Here is a 19,544-nt window from a genome sequence, read left to right as displayed (position 1 = left end):
TTCAGGTCGTCAGCTATAGGATTAGCAATTATGCTACGTTCAGATTGCTGAGCAGAAATTCCTTCCGGGCAAGCAAGCGTGACGACGGGTGTTGCGTATCTATTCGTAGGTTAGTTATCTAGAGTTTGAAGTACCTGTTTTATGCAGCTGCGCACTATACTAATACCACTATTGTCACGGGCGATGAAGTTCACATTGCACCACATTACGGAACCACCGAAATTCCCAATCAGCTTAAGACATCGACTTCTATATTTAGAAACCGTTTCTAACATCCGGTAGTGTTAACCCGTCGACGAGGTGGCCGAGTGGTTAAGGCGATGGACTGCTAATCCATTGTGCTCTGCACGCGTGGGTTCGAATCCCATCCTCGTCGCTTGGGGACGTAGCTCAGTGGTAGAGTGCACGCTTCGCATGTGTGAGGCCCCGGGTTCAATCCCCGGCGTCTCCATTTTTTGGTAGGCTTCACATATATGATGTCAAGGGACATGACTCACATGATAAATCCGGAGCGCGGACAGAGGACAGTTTCGTAGGTCATATACTCCAATAGCACTGGCCAGTTCCAGTACCTCTAGCAGCTAATACTTATGCAATGCAATTCACATGGTAATCCGGATGACAGACTGTCAGACAGACAATTATTCTTTCGTCAAAGATACAATTTGACTGGCGGTGACGATATACCTTGTTACTCATCCCCTCCATGACAGTGAAGCAATAATCTAATAATTAAAAAATGTAACAGTGGACCTGGACAGTCTGCAATTGTAGGACAGAGAAGAAGAAATAAACACAAATATGTAAAAAAGACAGCAGGTATGGTAACATACCAGTTAAAGCAATATGAACGCAATAAACAGAGGCATAATACATCAGTCAATAGGCACGAACTCTTAGTTCTTACTATAACTAGTAAACAGGTAATCCAGGTGTTGGGATTTAAATTCATGCTGAGGAAGTCCTTTGATATTGTCGGGTACACTATATCCCAAATGTTGGGTCCATATATTCAATTTAGAGTATAGACTGATGGGTTGGGAAATTATGAGCGAGATAGTGTAATGGTTATGCGTCCGGCTTCTCGAGCGGTAGGTCGTAGGTTCGATCCCCGGCCGGGTCATACCAAAGACTCGAAAAATGGTATCCGCAGCTATCCTGCTAGGCGCTCAGCAATCACGGATAGCATGGAGGAGAAAAAAACGGGGGCGCAGACTATATGACCTCATGGGGCCGTATCGCAACTCCGTCGCCAAAGCATCTCGATGGTGCAGGCGAGAAAGAATATCATCTCTCTCTCTCTCTCTATGACACAAAGACAAGGCTTTTCAACGATCGCTGTGTCCCTTCTCAATGTAGTGGTTTTACCAGTGTTCCGCGTGTCAGTTTCAAGGGGATATCAAGAGAAAGACCCTACCCGTATATGATTTGCGATTATATGCCGGCATTGGCCAGTTATTATTGGCCAGTTGATATTGACCAGAATGTAAACGGGTTTTATCACATTAACCATTTACACAGCAGTAGCCAACACCGCGATCTCGCGGATTTGGTTTTTATGATACAATAAACATATTAAATCGAGGTGGACCGCACCCCGCACGCTTGCTAGATTTTTGACATAAAACAACGATATCTATTTCATTGATTGGTTGAATAAGCCTCATTCGCTGACTACCTACAGGTAGTGTATATTTCTCTCTTGATGTTGAGTGATTGCTGGTCAAGCTCACTGCAGAGCGTCACTAAATATTCACAGACGGAAAGCTTGATTTTTCGAGCAAACATTTGTAACAAAGCAGGTAAAAGTTTTGAGATTGTCAAGGTGCATGCATGTTAAGTGTTGATTTTTTATGCTACCAGCGCCATGCATACAGTGATCCGCAGTTGAAATGCAATAAACTTCAACTGAAGATGTTATAACGAAGTGAAAATAGTGAATATAAAAAAGGTTCACAGTGCAGAACTTATACCAAGGTTCGTTTGTGAACGTGAACCGCTACATTTTTGAGGTTCACAGACAGAACGCGAACGTGAACCTCACGTTTCACACCATCCCAAGTAGTTAGATGTTCATTGTGGTGGTTCTTTTACGACTCAGTGAATAGCTGGGTTCCAAGAAGGCTTAAAGATTAGCGTAGGTGTTCCACGGGTTAGTAAAGGTTGAGAACCATTGCCTTAAAGTAATTGTGGAAACATGAAAATAATTCTGTAATCATAACGTATAATGAAAAAAAACTTTTCAATGGCCCAAGGGAACTATGACGAATGACGCTAGGAATATTTAATCAGTGTCGCCTTGCTTTCGGTCTTAGTATATAACCGAATTCGCGCCAGTCCCATCCCTTTTGCCAGTCTGATTACTTGAATGGTTATACCACAACGACAATATTCCATCAGCATTTCATATTCGGTCCACTTGCAACACGTACGGGCGTGGTACGCTCCTGAGGACAACCTGCCGCCAATATTGGGAGTGGGATACATTTGAATAAATTTGGCATGTCGTTGGCTCGCCGTTTAAGCGGTGTCTGAATGAATATTCCCGTCAGCTTCCCCATCCCATTTCTCATTTTGAAATTCCAGTGCATATTTTGTAGAGGTGCGATTATCATGCAGAACAATTGGCTTCGTTCGATTTGGTTTTCTCTTTGCCTATGAAATTGTAGCCGGAAAGCTGGTAAGATAGAGCAAATAAAGATTGCATATGAATGTAATAGTGTCGCAGCTGAAGACGATATAGCAACAACGACTGAAAATGGTCGGTACCGGTACCAGTGACAACCCAGTGCTCCTTCAACATTTAGGCTTCAGGTTGGTGGCCAGAATATCCGAAAGTATCAGCCCGTCGACGCGGTGGCCGAGTGGTTAAGGCGATGGACTGCTAATCCATTGTGCTCTGCACGCGTGGGTGCGAATCCCATCCTCGTCTGTCGGATACGTAGGTCAGCATTAGAGCGCACGCTTCGCATGTCTGAGGGCCCAGGTTTAATCCCCGTGCATCATATTTTACGTCGCTGGACATGTGAAATCTAGAGGTATCCGATTTTGCATGAGAAAACACATACTTACACGTTGCTCACGAGAGAAGAAAGAACGCCGGTGAAGCAGTGACTCCAGCAACTAGTTGTGTAATGCGTTGACGCAAACATGTCAAACAGCATAATGAAACAACAAATATCCCAACGTCGCTCATAGCGGCAGATTATCCTTCGTCCAAATGCTGAAGGACAACCTAGATCACGATCAGAATCTGACCCCTCAAGTGCAGACGAGTCGAAACGAGCATATCTATCGACATCAGAATATTTCGTCAATGCTGTATTGCTTGGCTGCGGTGTTAGTTCAAAACGCTAAATCCACGTCTGTCAAATCGCTTTTGCTAGTGTGATTACTTGACATGACTACATCACAACACTAATAGTGCATCACCATTTCTAATTTGGTTGACAACATGTATTGTCGCTTTTTCCAGAGGAAAGTCTGACGGGACTGGGAGTAGACTATATTTGGAAATTTGAACATATTGTTAGACGGAATGAAGATATGAAAGTAAGAAATGAAAAATAACGAAGCTTAAAACTTTTCACAAGCTGCACAATTTTCCCAATATGTCATTTGCGCACCTCAAAATGCTCCATCGGCTCGCCGTTTAAGCAACGATGTTTGAATGAATATTCTCGTCGTCCACTCGGCGTGTCTCAATCTAATCACTTAGGATCGTCCATCGCATAATATGCGAAGCCGAGCAACCATAGACTAACACGGAACGGGCTTAACGATAGTGAAGATTTAACAATTCACTTATTAAAGCCCACTTCTCTTTTACAAACCCCAGTTGTCATGATGCCATTAATATGCAGCAAAATGGATATAATTCGTTTAGGTTTTAACTCTGTCAAATTATGAAATTGTAGCCGCTAGCTGGTACTATAGAGCACATTGAGATGGAGGAAGATCGGCATTAGAATTAACGCAATGAAACGCCACTCGCACAGCGGAACCTCGAAGGAATATGACTTATGTGTATACTGTATGTTGTAAGCAGTGTTTGAATGACTCCAGACGCCATGCTGAGAATTGTTTCAAATCGTCGTGTCTTTCATAAATCTCCCATATGTAGGGTTACCATACGTCAACCTTTTTAGGGTTTTTGAAAATGTCCTCCGAGGACGTCCAAATGTTCTCCTTTTTGAGATTTTGTCCCCTTTTTTAGGAATCTTGGTCAAACTTATAGCAAAATTCGACTGAGATGCCGTAAATCAGCACCGAAGTGACGCTCCGGCGGGTATTTCGGGAGCTGAGCGAAAGTTGACCATTTTTTTTAGTCAAGTGGTAGAAATTTACCCCTTTTTCAGGATTTGCCACCGGTATTTGGAGTTTGAACATTTTTGAAAAAGTGTCCTCCTTTCCCGATTCCAAAATATGGTAACCCTGCCTATATGAATAAGACATTCTATTCTGCGATGCTGCTATAGTAGCGGGGACCTTTCACCACGTCAAAACTACAGTATATGGTTCTGCTATCATCTCGCCAATTACAATATACCAGCTGGAACGAAGTGGTTTATCAAGTATGACGGACCACAATTGTGGGACGGCACAGTATTTCGCTGATTTTTGTCCAGTATGTCGATTTTCCATCGTCAAGACAATATACACGCAGATTTTACTGAAGCAATAACAGCCTTCACTCGAGTTTACTGGATTACGATTTTCCTTCGGGATTTCGCATACCTGATGCCGAAATATTCCGCTTCCTTTCATTACTTTACATTTCCACCTTTCCCCTTTCCTTAGGTCAGCGTGCATGCCTTACATTGGAAATTTTCTTGTCTGTATTAGTAAATCATCGTGGGTGCCTGATTGCTTGACTAATTGACTCTTTCAATGTCGTTTCGATCAGGACTGTGGAATCGGAGTCGGACGGAGTCGTTGGAGTCGGGGTCGGAGTTTCGCTCATTTTCCCCTTAATTTTTAGCACGCCTTGGTGGCGGGGTCGAGAAAAAATATTGGCTGGAGTCGGGGTCGGAGTTTGTGAAAATGGTCATTACTCCGACTCCAACTTCAACTTCTTTAATATGAAAACAAGTGCTTTGAAAGTTCTTTTAAAATTACGAATAATAAATAAAATAGGATTTGAATGTATCCATAACGTATCAATCAACGTTATAACGTTGATACATTCATATCATTTTAGTAACGATATTGATAAAATTGGACATTTATTGCAAGTTGAAATTCAATTGGTTAGAGGAAAAGAATTTAAACCAAATTGTGACCTACACAAAATTACAGATGTAGTCACAAATTGGTGCAATTTTTGGAATTATACCATGATATGAAGCAGTGAATACATCGTCTGGTTTTGCAAGTAGCAACATCACTTGTAACATTGATATAAATATAACCAAACACTGCTTCCCACTTGACCAAATTAAAAATATTTCTGGTAAGTAGCTCAGTCACTTGGGTCGAACAAATGTTTAAGAAAGAGTGCAATGTTCCTAGTCCATGAATACTTGACTAAGTGCTTCTAGACATATGCTATTTGACAGGGATATCCCTGCTATTTGACTACTTCGTTTCTGTCCATCGTTTATTGGTAGTGAGAGAGTGTGTACTTGTCATCAGTATAGTGTTTAGTGCGAAAATTTGTAGATCTCTGTATTAGTTGCTGACTCATACACAAGAGCTACACTTCTATTGTTTATATCCACATCTTGATTATACAGGATGAGATATATATCATGTTTGAATGATTCATAGAGTATCCGTGACTTGTCCATGTTATAAAAACTATACTATAACATAGGAATAAAAGGAAGGATATTTTGCAATGAATACTTCCATGTTAACTGCACAGTGAATTATTTAGAGATGTACCACAATAAAACAATTTCGCATGCCACCGTGAATAATATGCTTGCATATGTTGAATGGTTATGTGAAAGTCATTTCACGGTCACCGTGGCATATAATTTTCGAAATAAATTTGTAGTACTGTTCGAGTCGGAGTTCTGTCCGGAAAATAGTCGGAGAGTCGGAGCCGTAGTCGGAGTCGGTACGTTTAAAGACTCTGCAGTCGGAGTTGGAGTTGGAGTCGGAGTCGGTGGTAAAATTTACCGACTCTACACCTTGGTTTTGATTCTCTCCAATCTTTTTATGGAATCGCAATATTGTGGTGATCTGATGAATCGATGATCGATGAAAATAAATAACGAAGGAATGAATGTATGACTGCAGTCCAGTTACAAATGGAAGATTGATTCCAGACGCATTCGACTATTCGTGACATCCGAGAGTTTTATAACTCTATATAAAGTATCCCATAACAGCAGCGAAGATGCACCTGAATATTATCGCGTAGGTAGTGCGTATTGTAGTGTGCGTAGAACAGTGTTGTACGGCTCGCGAAGAAGTGTTGATTTGGAATCGAGGGCGGCCCGCATTATTGTTTTTTTTTTAATGCAACTTCGCCGTGAGATGGCGCTGGTGATGGGTGGTGATTAAATTCTGAAAGCTGATCACCGACGTCATACGCCAAACAACGATGTCTGTCTGGCATAAAGAGAGACGCCCTTTTTCTCGCCTGTTATATACTCGTGTAGCTACGGATTGAGGCCATACTTTCCGCTAAGATTTGTGCGGGGCGGTCGAGAATTTTCCGTGAGATTGGGTTCGTGGATTGATCAACGGAGTCTAACTATTTTTATATTATTCTCTTTAGCGAATAGCAAGCTGTATGATAAAGATATATCTCGCCTTAACTGTGTCGTCTTAACGCCAGTGAAATAAGCTCGGAAACTACATGCTGAGCTCGACTGAAAGATATTCAAACTCCAAGATCATCAGCCGCCCCACTTCTGTGGAGACTTCTCGCATCGACCTAAATCGGAATAGCTATCTCGAAGCACAGCAGAAGAACACCATGGCTCCCGAAGCGCACACAAGATTCAGCAGCCAATATAAAGAATTACCATCAGAGTCGTCGGACGTGATTCCGAACTCAGAATCGAATGCTTACACACGCGAGACGAGGTTAAAATGTGTTTTACTGGGCGATGGAGCAGTCGGTAAAACTAGCCTTGTCGTAAGCTATACCACAAATGGATATCCAACGGAATACATACCGACAGCTTTTGATAACTATGCAGGTAAGAAGACTATTTCGCCTTCAAGGTTTCAAGTACTCATATTTGACACGCCGCTTTCCATTGCAGTTCGTATTCAAGTTAATGGAAGTCCCGTACGATTACAACTGTGCGACACCGCTGGCCAAGTAAGTTACATTTATATAGTTTCAAATTCTTGGAGTTGTGCAGTAATATTGTTTACCAAGTAAATTTTCCACGCTGTAACCTACTCACCCTATATTCGGATTAATATGCAATCGCGCCTTTAGCCTAGGGCTAATGTCGCACACGGCGTGCACACTGCACAGGTTTCTGTTACCGCAGAACGCACCGTTTCGAAGCGGTAATTGGCGCATTGTATTTAGCGTGCCTCGTATAATTCACCAGACTCCACGCGTGAAATTAATGGGTTCTTTGTTAAGCAACGCGGTCGTTTCCTGACTACCCGACATTGAACTACGAATTACGTAATGCCGTCGTAACCGCTTGTCGATATCGATATATTCTTGTAATATTCCGATGGATCGTTTAGCGGCGAGTTTAACAGTAGAGTATAACTTTTTACTGTGAGTTTGCTTAGAAATAACGACACGGTTGTACAATGTACATTACATTGTACATTGTACAATGCCAGTCAAATATCATAAACAGAGTACGTTGACCCTTGTGAAATTGTAGCGCCGACGCTGTTTCGAGCACTCAACAAAAAAAAGACACTATCGGTTATCGGCTCATTCACATTAATTTCCTACAAAGACCGTGTCTATACGTGACATCGCGTCGGGCGTCAATGTGCAAACAGTCCCCTATCGCCGTGGATTATGAAAAGGTTGACGATTATTGCAGCGCATTGAGATGTCTCAAGAACAAAACGAGCTTACACTGCTTTTCTAAACCATTGTCAAAGCGTACCCCGCTTCCGCCGTGCTTTGTCACGCTCAGGTGGTAATGTAAACTACCCGATACAAAAGACCAAACGCTCCCCGATTCTATTGAGAACATTTTGAGAGAGCACGGATCTATTTGCCTTCCCGGCAAAGCGTTAAGAAACAGCCGCGTTGCGGACTTTGAGAAAGTTCAAACCACTTCAAACGATACGCTTTCCGCCGCTCGCTCGACTCTTTTCGGCCCCGGCAGCAATTTTCGCCGCAATTAAAGTAAATTAGACGCTGTGTAAGTAGTCCGAAATGGCAGTATTGAATCGCAAATGGAAACGCTCTTGTTGGGCATCTCGTAACGCTTCCGTTGAGGATGTGCGTTTCCTTGCCCGAAGCGATGTAGCGCAAAATCGAGGCTTTGTTCAATTAAACGCAATAAAATTAGATGCTCTGCCAATCAACGACTCCATGTACGGTTTTTCCCGTGTTTCAATTTGAGCTATTATGACAAGAACTTATCACTACTGTATTGACGCGTGACGGATAACGTCGGTATCGCTATACGTAATGTCTAAACATGTCTTCATTTCCTTTTCCAGGACGAATTCGATCATATCCGACCCCTGTGTTACGGTGGAACGGACGTGTTTATCGTATGCTTCAGCGTGGTGCGGCCGACCTCGTTTCATAACATCCGAGAGAAGTGGTGGCCAGAAATGAAAAGATACCATCCCAAAACACCGGTTGTTTTGGTTGGAACGCAGAGCGACTTGAGGAACAGCGTCGACGTGCTGATAGATCTCGCCCGCATCAGGTAAATCATAGTTCACTGCCGCATCCGTCATCATCGCCAAAATAGAGATGTGGCCGCGCCGTTTACGGGCGGTCGTTACGTCGGGAAGTACGCTTAACCTCTGCTCGCCCATCATGATAAATATTCATTAGAACCTACGCCACAGGACATGTTCAGCCTTTCCACGTTATATTAGTATCAGACTTATAGCTACACAACTTTCCAAAATTAGACTAGAATTCAAGCTATAAAGACTGTCCCTTAACATTCTGCACTAGTTGCTAACGATCACTTCACAAATTAGATTTAGATTAACAGCATTTCGCGCTATTTAGTCTCACTAGACAACAAGAATTGCTCTGTTGACCAATCTTCTACACGACAATAAAAATCGTGTTTGCATTTACAGCGAAAAGCCGGTTACGGACGAAGAAATCGAACAGCTCAGACGTGAAATAGGCGCCGTGCGCTACATCGAATGTTCCGCGCTCACGCAAAAGAACTTGAAAGACGTGTTCGACGCGTCCATAGTGGAAGCCATGGAGAGGCACGAACGCACTCTGCGTAAAAACGCCAAAAAGAACAAGTCCCTCGCCCACAAGAAAGCCAAACAGATCAGACGGATATCCGTCGCGTGGTGGAAGAAATACTGCTGCATGTCGTAGCCCCGGGAAGGGTCGGCGCGCGCCGGTGTCGCCAAACACGCGACGTGACTTGCGGCACGCGGCGCGCGTGGAAAGGCTGCTTACCGCGCGTAGAGAAATACGGGATGATACTGTTGGCGGTCACACTGTGGATAATAATCAATACGAGACTGCGTCAGCCCAGACGGAGGGCATTTGTCGACTGTACAAGCAATTCTTTCCTCTTTATTCCTCACTCTACTTCCAGCGTCTTGCTGACGCCTAGCAATAGCGGCGGGCGCCCTGAGCGCGATACCCGTCCGTACTTGTGCTCTGGCGTGAACATTGAACACGTATGCGTTCCGGGAACGATATAGATATATGATAGCCCGATGCTGGCGTCTTGGGCATGTTGTCTACCGCCACACTGTGCTAAACGTACTGCTGAGAAATCCCGCCTGTGCCATGTCGATTGCGAAGACTTGGGAGATTCCCGCACCCGTTTGTTACTTGACATGAGCCGGTCGCCGGGTTTATTTATTCCGATTTTTACTCGTGTTTTTTATCTTCAAGAAACTTCTTTCGGGCGTATCGCGATTTCCGATGCAATTTTTCCGCGTACGCCGAATGCTGTAATTTTGCTGCGTTGTTATCCTTTTCCCGATAGCAATAAAATCCATTGAAACGAAGATCTTTGGTACTTTGCTCTTGACGTGCCTGATATACCTGCTCAGTCCTAGGATATGGGGATGAAAGTGTGCTTCGCTCGTAGGTGAATCAACGAAAGCTTGGTGTTCTGCGTGGCAGAGCACTGGTGCGTAAATTATGTAGTGAGGTTGTGACACGCAGTGCATAGTGTGATGTAGTTACAGGTACCCAGGTATGAGGAACGTGCGAATTAGGCATTATATGACCTGATATCTCTTCCGAGTCTCAGTGGTGTAGGCGGATCTGCACATGACGCGCAGGGGATAATAGGTGCAGCTGTCAAGCTAGCAGGCATATCTACCGTCTAAATTCGGCATTATATTACGGCGCAATCGATTGAGACCCAGCACTATGGTAGTTGGCTGATGTTTAGGCGTTCAGAGAACGACCGTTTATCGCCTGTAGGTCCTTACGTTTTCGCTCATTGTGTCGCGAACCATTCATGTGTCCGACGCATACAATTGAATTCGCCGATGTCTCTGTACTTCCAACAATTGCAACACATTGTTGGATAATTCAAACAGTCGCTGTCGAAAGACTAGTCTATCTGCTCTTCATAACACTCGAATGTCGTTTTATCGCCGAAAAGAGGCAAACGCGGCCTTTGGTTTCCGCGGCTTATCCTGAACGCTGCAGACGAAATACCGTTGGATTGTTGGTGGGTTAACTGAGACGAGATGTAGCGTCTCATCTGAATTGGATTGAAGTTAGTGGATTGAATTGAATTGATCTAAATACTTTATTCACGGACCTATTGAATCGTTTGCAATCGATACACCATAAAGTTCCGTGGCCGACAAGATCATCTCTGGTGGGAATTCATCAATGTCAAATCGGCCAAGTCATCAAAGCCGCGAAATCGATTCCTGTCCAGTGTCCATACATGGTATCAGATGACATTATATACGACGTCACGCCTACCATGAGCTCAACTTCTAATCTGATAGCAGGCGATGCAGCCGTGCCTACTTTGAAAAGCCAAAACTCTTCAACTTGAGATATTCGTTCGGCTAATTGCATAGTGCTTGTGATGACGCGCAGCTGGATGCATTTTCGCGGACCAATTTTCCCACAAACCCGCACATGATCCGATTACTATGAAGTCGACAGATGTACATAGTACACTGTACTGTACTTTAGCCACCAGTATCACACTGTCTTGTTGAGTGTTGAGTTGATACTGCAGACGGGGCCGTTCGGCTTACTACATCGGTATCGGTTTTTGCTGGATTTACGCAGACGCGGCGTACAACACATGCCACCCGAGCGGTAACGCGATTCAATGATCAGACCATAACAAGTTACGTGAGATCTAAATTTACTGTCGTTTGTGATTCACTGTGACCGCGGCGATCAGTTACGGAAACTTTAAACTCGAAGCGAGTTGTAAAACTTTCTCCAATCCTACATAGCCAGAAACGCCGTCAATCGTATTGATCACCATCCGTATCATTACAAACTCTCCATTCGAATGCTATGGTGAAGTTGTTTAGAGAAAATTGAGCAATATCAAGACTCAAGAGGCATAAGACCTTCCAATATGTGCAAGCTGGAGTGCCCTCGTCAATACGCAGAGGAGTCGCTTGACACTGACCGCATTAACTAAAGCGGTAGGGCAAGTGCAATATGATTGTCCGTAAGGAGAAGAGCATTCACTGTATTTGAGAGCTGTTATAACAAGTAACGACTATTACTACAAGTGGATAAGTTCCATCGTGACTCAGCCCATACAGTAATAATAACATAGTCATCAAAGTTATGTTTTTAATTTATGAAAACCTTTTTGATAACAGCTGACGGTATAAATGTTGGTGCAAAACCATTCGTCCATTTCAAGTAACCTGTAGCGACGGAGTAACCGATACTTCAGAATAATATGAACTCATTTCGCCCCATACAAACAACAACCCCATTCAGAGTTAAACAGGTTAATACGAGAGCCCCGAGTGTCGCAATTTCTTAAAATGTACCCAGGAAATGCTGATGATGAGTAGCGACAAAAAGGCACAGGCTTCGACATGTTGACATGGCTCTTTGCAAGCACTGTGAATTCGCCGTGTTGTGATTGTCCGAACTGTGTTGAACTTCGTCAAAGAAAGGCTGTATCTAAATTCTAAACTGTATTTATGTTTAATCACGGGGGCCGTAGTGTGAAGTGAAGGCGTCTTACTTAGTGATCATTGTGCTGTAATGTCGCACCAGTGTGATATCATAATCTCTTGAACTGTGATTATCCGTCCGCATTAACCTTAATCGGACTTAGGGCGGAAATGTACATGTAACAAACAAGACGCGGACAGGAAAAATCCTCTAATTTTATAAACAAAGTTGATTGTTTTTAGTCGAACAGACGCCTTGTGTGGCGAGTTCAAATTTAATTTAATGCGCTTTACGTTAATACATCAAGGCAGTCGAGAGGTAGAATATCGGTGTCGACGTTAAACCTAATAGAATTGACACAACTTATGACACGAGAGGTTATGAGGAGGCGCACTGTTTAACGATTTTAATAACAGTTCTTCCGGAGTGATATACGACGGTGTAACCTCCCCGGGGTGGATTTCTCCTCGGTTTGAAGCGAAAAGCGCAGACTGCCGCTTGGGAACCCACACGATCTCAACACAATCACATAATACAGCTGGTACGGATCACAGAGAAAATAGGCGTGGAAAGACGCCTACATCAATGTTTTGTGCTGAAATTATGATGCGGTTAAAGAATAACATCACAATCGACAGTTAGCGTACAGTAATACCGGGTTGTGTGACATAAGGAAAACCTATGATAATAACGCGTTGATGATACTGACGTGGCCGTGCGTCATGATGTTACATCGATGCTGATAAAGAACAATATCTAACTCGGAACCTCAGCGCGTGTTCAACACCGGCGACCGCTTTCTTCCTAGTTAGCGTGGTGAATTCGATACATTACCGCTACTTTCCCACGGCGGCCGACAACAATCTTAAACAATATATCGATATCACAAACCGAAGCTGCCCTTTCTTGGGGGAAGCGACGCATTATCGAATGATGCCTTCCGACGGGTCTGAAACTGAACCGGCTAATCAAACGCGGTCCGACTAAGTGAAATCAGATTGGATGACTTGATTGAAAGAGGGAACATTCAAACTCATTCGTTTCCCGACTGTTAATTTGCAATCTCCGTTAACCAAACGTCTGAGCGTACCGCGGCGCATCAAGATTGATGGGTCATACAAACGCTCTGTTGATATAAATGTAGATTGGAAGATTTGATTATTTTACATAAGCGTACGTTTTTGGAATTATCGAATAAAATTACGGGTAATTTCGCGGTCAGAATAAGACACCGATGGTTTGATCTTGTCGGAATGTCGGGTGTTCTGTAGCTTGATTGCGGTCGGTAAAATTGGTGCAATGTGTGCGGCGTTCATGTACTCGAATATAAAATTCAGTCACATGGATCGTAGATACAAGCCTTCAGCGACATTCTATTTATAATTACATAGATTTGACGATGCGTCTGCTATCAACCGCATGTACAACATCTCGAAAATCTTCGTTTATATCAGAGTAAATATTTAGCCCGACACGATCGAATTCAGCTAATGACTGACGCAATAAATTCACAATCAAATTCCAATGTCAGACGGCTGAGTGATTCGACGAAAGTCATTACCGATGGAGTCCTTGCATTTGTACAAAAGTAAACGGACTCGAGATGGGCGGCAAATATTAGATTTTCGGTATTACCTGGTATTTCTAAGTTGGATAATTGGTGTAAAATAGACACAGTGGTCGGTGGAAGATAGTGCCCATTCATGGACATAGATTTGTGCGTAACACTGGTTTTGTCTGCCGCACCTTGGTATGGTCGATCAATAGATGCAACCCGTCCTCCTTAACTCCCCTAGGTACTGTTTAGACTTGGTGTGACTGAGCAATGAGCATGCTGGGTGTATTTTCGAATCTCACGATATCGTATGCACAATGAAAGCACAAAGCAGCGTTACGCCGCCCCTGATGTACCCGTACAAAGGGGGCTGTCAATAGCAATCGATACTTCTCAAGTCCTCCTCGATTTACAGTCGTCAGACGCAACAGTGGTGTTGGTTCGTAAAAAAGTTACTAACCTACAAAATACACCAGTGATCGACAGTGTTGTGATTTAGGATGAGCCGGTTTCTTCAACCGAAGTGTGAGCTCGTGTGTTTACGTCAATTAGAATTGTTCGCTATTGGTGCCAACGGCCTGGAAAATATAGTTTGGTTCCATCTTCGCTTTATATCCGAAGTAATATTAAGGCGAAGCAGGATTCACGTACGCCTTTAATTATAGCTTGCATCTGTAATTCTTCGCGGAACACCTTCAGCAAACGCTGGCAGTTAGAAAGCCTGTAATGTCCTCCTGCGCCCACCTTAATTTCCGCCCTCTCATAAGCAGTATCAATCGCCGAAAAAGAGGCACGAACGCCCTATTTTCGTAGGCGCGGTTCCCTTTCAAGTGGTTAAATTAATGGACACATTAATCTCCTAATTGCCTGCGTCTTAAGAGCGGGTTGCCGGCCACACATTACGAAGACAGGGCCAACGCGAATGCGGATTAAAGGCAGTGGTACGCTTTTGTTAATACAGCATAACCGTCTTATATCCACCTGTCTTTACGCGTCAATAACCATATGGAGGAAGAAGGCATTTTATAATCATTTGACCATTCGCAAACCAACAATTTGGAGGATAATTGCAATTGACTTAAATAGCAGACTTGTCCTTACATGCAATATGCACGCTCATCAATATTCACGCCCTCAATTATGTCGGCCATGTAACAGTAGGATACAATTGGCGACTAGTTTAACGCGACCGTTTCAATGTTCTGGAATAAAGTCAAATGTCAACCACAGTATGGATATTACGCAATTAGAGTGTGGTGACTGTTCACTTTCTCAGCAGGCCACACAAGATACGAACGATACTCGAGGCTATCGCTCCGCGTCTTCACGACTCAGCGGTTATTACTGCATTGGCCCCTTGAACTCTATGTAGTTGATTACGTAAAGGCGATATGGTGTCGCTTAGCCGAGGTTGCGATATCGCTCGCGATGTATCAAATGACAAATATCGGCGTGATCCGTTAGCGCTGTGAAATCTCAGCGCGAGTGGCAATAATGTACGGTCGGCAAACACTCAATGTAGGCTGCGTGGACTACTGGCATACATAGCGGTGCTTTTGATTTCATTGTTGTTTGCTCGATCGGGCTGTCAATCAACGCGGGGTGCGAATAACCAGGCGCCCTTGACTGTAAAATAGGAGATTTGAAAAATGAGGAGATCTATCACACGCCCTGATCTTACAACTGTTATTAAAAGGCAAGCCTATATCATCGAGCGCCCCAGCCACTTTGATTATGCATGAGTAGTAGTTGGACAATTAGGGTCCGGTTGAAGGTTTATCTAGGCTCCTCCTCGTCATCCTTTCCGTGTAAGCGGTGTCTTATAAAGAGCCTAGAAGTGGGCCGTGCTACAAGTCGGCAGCTACGAAATAAAAATGAAGAAAATTGGCCCAGGGCCTACTATATTATAGTAGGCCCTGATTGGCCTGGTGTAAATGACCATAGTAGTCGACAAACACCATGAATAACACAAACAACAATTGAATACTTGAATCGACTCGAAGTTTATACCCAACTCGGAATCGAATCACCGTGTATTCGACTTTGGCCAATCCCATTTGGCGCCCTTAGACTGCTGATTGTTGACTGTTAATCTGAGACCGTTATTTTCCTGCGTTTCCATCGTTTTTTGCTGTTATTGATGTACAATGTGCGCGGTAACTGGTGATACTTCTCTAACGGTGACATTGAAAACTTTCCTCGTTATCGTGACGAGGAACATACGAATTTTGTACTCGCATGTATAATGTTTCGACAGTGTGGCCGTGTTTATATTTCCGCTTACCTGCCCGCGTTGGTTACCTAAATCATTTTAATCGCAAAGTACACGCCTCCTTTGAAGACGCCGCCAGTTGCGATAAGCGGAACCGCGTGTGGCTGAGCTTTGATGAAATTGTGACCTACCCCGATCCTTTTTCCCCGTCGGCAAAGCGTAAAACGACCTTCGGCAGCGAAACTTCCACGCCGACCGTGCGAGATACGTGTGCAATTATTTCTACAGCTAGATTCGACTCTTTGTAACGATAAACACTAGAATAGTTACGTAGCCTATTGGCAATGGCGTATATGGTTTGATTTCAAAATTATCGTACAAAGCGAGAGTGCAAGTTGTATACCAGCAGCGAAACGCAATCTCTAAATTAGGGGCTCCCAACCTGCGGGCACAGCACCCTAAATTAACTTTTTCGGGGGGGGGACTGAAAAATTACCATCTAAAAGTTTACGTTACTATAAAAAAAGAAACTGCATGACTTACCACTGAAGACAAGGCAGCGCAATGTCTTGGATATTTAACATGACATACGACTGGCCCTTTCCATCACTAAATCATCAATTAGGACATTTACAGAGCTCAACCATCAATTTATACTGAATATGTACTAACTAGTTAATGTACCATTTTCTTTATTTTATGTTGTATTTATATCATTTAGTCAACTAACTACCGGTTACTATTTTGACTCCATTTTTTAAATTATGGAAACGCTACTTAATTTCCTCAAAACTTTAAAGGGGGCATTGATTTTTCAAAATTTGAAAACGGTGCCATGGTGTAAAAAAGAGGTTGGGAACCCCTGCTCTAAATGATATTATAGCTAAGTAGTATATGCGTCTCAGGGAAGTTCAGTGGTGTCCGTGAAACCGACTGTGGTCGGGTGGCCTGTTGTGCTATCAACCTAAGTAGAAAGAAACGTAATGCAGTATAAAACAAGCTTGAATGATACAATCAGCCACCACCCTATAAGCTGGGAATGAAAATCCAGGCCTGATTTGATTTCTGGAAGATAATACCGCTTTGCGAATGATTGCTGTAATCCCAAGTGCTTTGTTGTGCTGTGTTTACAATGCACGGAAGGTCTGCGAAAAGCACGGCGCCACCGGAGCGACGATTGAGCATATGTATAGAGTCGCAGATGCCTGTCAACATCCACTTCTGGATAGGCACTGTAATTCAATGTAATCCTTGACACAAATGCGCGCAGGTGGTGGCGAATCGCGACGTACCGGCACCTGCCGTCATACGAAAGAAGCGTGATTTGGAGGGCAGTTGCGATGCGATAAAATGCTGTTTAGACTCCGAGTCTGACTGTAGGTTCAAATCGAGCTTCGCGAAGCATGGTTTTGTTTGATCTACTTCACGAGAGCCTTAGGCAAACAACGCTCGACCGCTCGGAATAATGGAGCTCTGTTCCGGTGCGCGCGGATCCGGTCTTGAAAAATAGCCGTATAACTTACAAGCTAGCGCCACGTCCTTGTAAAACATAAAAGTAATGGCATATGCAGGCTGCGTTGTCAGCGTTCTGGCTGAATTGACCTTTTGTATTAAAGCAGCACGGTGGTCGTCAGTTGTTCCGTAGTACGTATAGCATGTGTTCTGAAAAAGTAAACATGTTTGAACGGGTGAACTATAACCTGCAGGTATAGCATTTATGATATCCATATACAGTCAAACACCTACAGATATCCAAATCTATCCCGTAATGCGCACGACTGCACGTACGGGCACTTTATTACCCGGTTATCTAAACCGGATCTGTTAAGGTTGAATACGACACCCGGGATTCACACAACCTCCGTGAATTCGGATCGCCAAATTCACTACAACGCAGCGAACTTTACTGCTCTGTTTATGATGCCAATTTGGGCAATGAAAATTGTTCAATGACAGTACATCTCAGTTGATGGTATTCTAGCTTCCATAGTTCCTGGGTATCACTACTTTTTCGTACTTGGCGCATGAATAGTTTATATCGGTTTGCGACGCAATGAGACGCACTTCGTAAATCAAGCATGCGGAAGCTGAAGGCTAATCAAAATCACATAACCGCTGATCGCGATCATTTATGACAGAATGTGAGTTTGTTGCTTAGTGAATTTGAGTTTGCCGACAGCATTGATACATTGTGCATTGCGGTTTCATATGCGTCACATAAATATACGAATGCTAATCGTATATATTAGATCTAATTTTGAGGAAAGCCCGCATGAAATTATAGATAACTAACCTCCGTAGGTTAGTTATCTATAATGAAATGCTTAAGGCGGTTTTCTCGCAGACAAAACTATTACTTGTCTTCGTCAACTATCATTTGAATTAGTTATAACGCCATATGAACGCAGTAAAGGCTCAAAGTTTAACATTGAACAGTGACAATATTGACTCTCCATTGTGCGGCTGGGCCAATTTCGCAAAGAGATTGCCAAATGTATGATCCCGCCAGACACGAACAAAAGGCTTCGCTAGAGTTCGGTGTTAAAACACACATACGCAATGCGTCCGACTTTTGTATTACGACTATCATATCACACCAGTGCAGACCACGGGACCTATGGGCAATAAAAAAACGATGGATCCGTTTTGCTCGCATGAATGCATCTCAACACCCTCACTCACTTCGAATGGATTTGGGATAGTTTAAAGGTCGCGGTGACGTAATGGATAAGGTCATTTCCGACCGTAGCAGGTGTTTGTCGAAATTGAACAGTGTGTCCTACCACCCGGTGCGAATCTACATTATATATCAATACCATTGGCAGGATATTAGCTTGGTATACACCCAGACTTCAGTTCTGTATCTGCACAACGACGGATTGCATAACTTATCAAGCTAAAAGTCGAGTCTACTGTGTTGTGTGTATACAAACAATTTCTTAAGACTTTCCCAACGGCGCTCGTATAATAACATATGGATCGATTTAAAGAAGCGCCTGTCACCGTGCATGACGAATGGATGATCTAGCGCAGAAATACGTAGCATGGATCAGTACATTCCCTTATAAGTAAATCAAGACGGAGTGACAGATACTTCAATTCCGAAGAGCTTTCCCAGAAGATATCGCGGTGATTAGAAGTACCCCGCGTCCCGAAGCGAGGCAACAGCGATCGGTAAACTATGCTTTTCAACGATGTCAGGTAATTAGTATTGTAAGCGCCCATGCAATAGACTACGACAACAAACTACGAATATATAGACTCCATGTACAAATGCCAATACAAACCTGGTGGTAGCAATCTGAAGATGACAGCCATTTCTTTCAGCACTTGTATTGGATTGTGAATGCTGTAATCAGACTATATCAGGTATTTGTGGTTGGCACCTGAACAAAGGAGTTTGTCGGGCTACGCAATTTACCCACATATCAATGAAAGTAATGATTTCCCCAAAGTATTAAGTAAATGGTTAGAAAAGTAACCAAAGGCGTCTGTTTGAGCTCAAGGCATGCGTTTACGACTTATTTCAACCGGTAATC

At 43.4% G+C, this 19,544-nt stretch overlaps 2 protein-coding genes and 3 non-coding genes across 6 annotated transcripts in view; 4 read left to right on the top strand and 1 right to left on the bottom strand.

Moving 5' to 3' along the window:
- LOC145440786 (uncharacterized) overlaps nt 1–19,544 on the bottom strand; it is a 213,180-nt gene that overhangs the window by 24,374 nt on the left and 169,262 nt on the right. The gene's annotated exons all lie outside the window — the stretch shown is intronic.
- Nucleotides 295–376, top strand: Trnas-gcu (transfer RNA serine (anticodon GCU)). The gene has a single exon. It is a non-coding gene; the product is annotated as a tRNA-Ser (tRNA).
- On the top strand, nt 380–451 carry Trnaa-cgc (transfer RNA alanine (anticodon CGC)). Its single transcript has one exon. It is a non-coding gene; the product is annotated as a tRNA-Ala (tRNA).
- Nucleotides 2,851–2,932, top strand: Trnas-gcu (transfer RNA serine (anticodon GCU)). Its single transcript has one exon. It is a non-coding gene; the product is annotated as a tRNA-Ser (tRNA).
- On the top strand, nt 6,694–10,119 carry LOC145440767 (cdc42 homolog). Its single transcript, XM_080318511.1, has 4 exons — nt 6,694–7,157; nt 7,224–7,282; nt 8,614–8,828; nt 9,217–10,119. Exons 1-4 carry the CDS (start codon nt 6,812–6,814, stop codon nt 9,470–9,472), a joined length of 876 nt encoding a protein of 291 aa, XP_080174637.1. The 5' UTR covers nt 6,694–6,811; the 3' UTR covers nt 9,473–10,119.

The sequence above is a fragment of the Botryllus schlosseri genome, chromosome 6, assembly GCF_051294905.1.
Source record: "Botryllus schlosseri isolate E-star chromosome 6, Bs_hap1, whole genome shotgun sequence".
NCBI classification, from domain to species: domain Eukaryota; kingdom Metazoa; phylum Chordata; class Ascidiacea; order Stolidobranchia; family Styelidae; genus Botryllus; species Botryllus schlosseri.
Note: the sequence above shows the minus strand (reverse complement) of the source record. Positions and strands in the feature narration are given on the sequence as shown.

Excerpts from the sequence above, each read along its gene's own strand:
- LOC145440767 (XM_080318511.1), top strand. The coding sequence starts at position 6,812 with ATGCTGAGCTCGACTGAAAGATATTCAAACTCCAAGATCATCAGCCGC. Across the intron at positions 7,158-7,223 it reads AGCTTTTGATAACTATGCAG|TTCGTATTCAAGTTAATGGA; the intron begins GTAAGAAGACTA and ends TTTCCATTGCAG. Across the intron at positions 7,283-8,613 it reads TGTGCGACACCGCTGGCCAA|GACGAATTCGATCATATCCG; the intron begins GTAAGTTACATT and ends TTCCTTTTCCAG.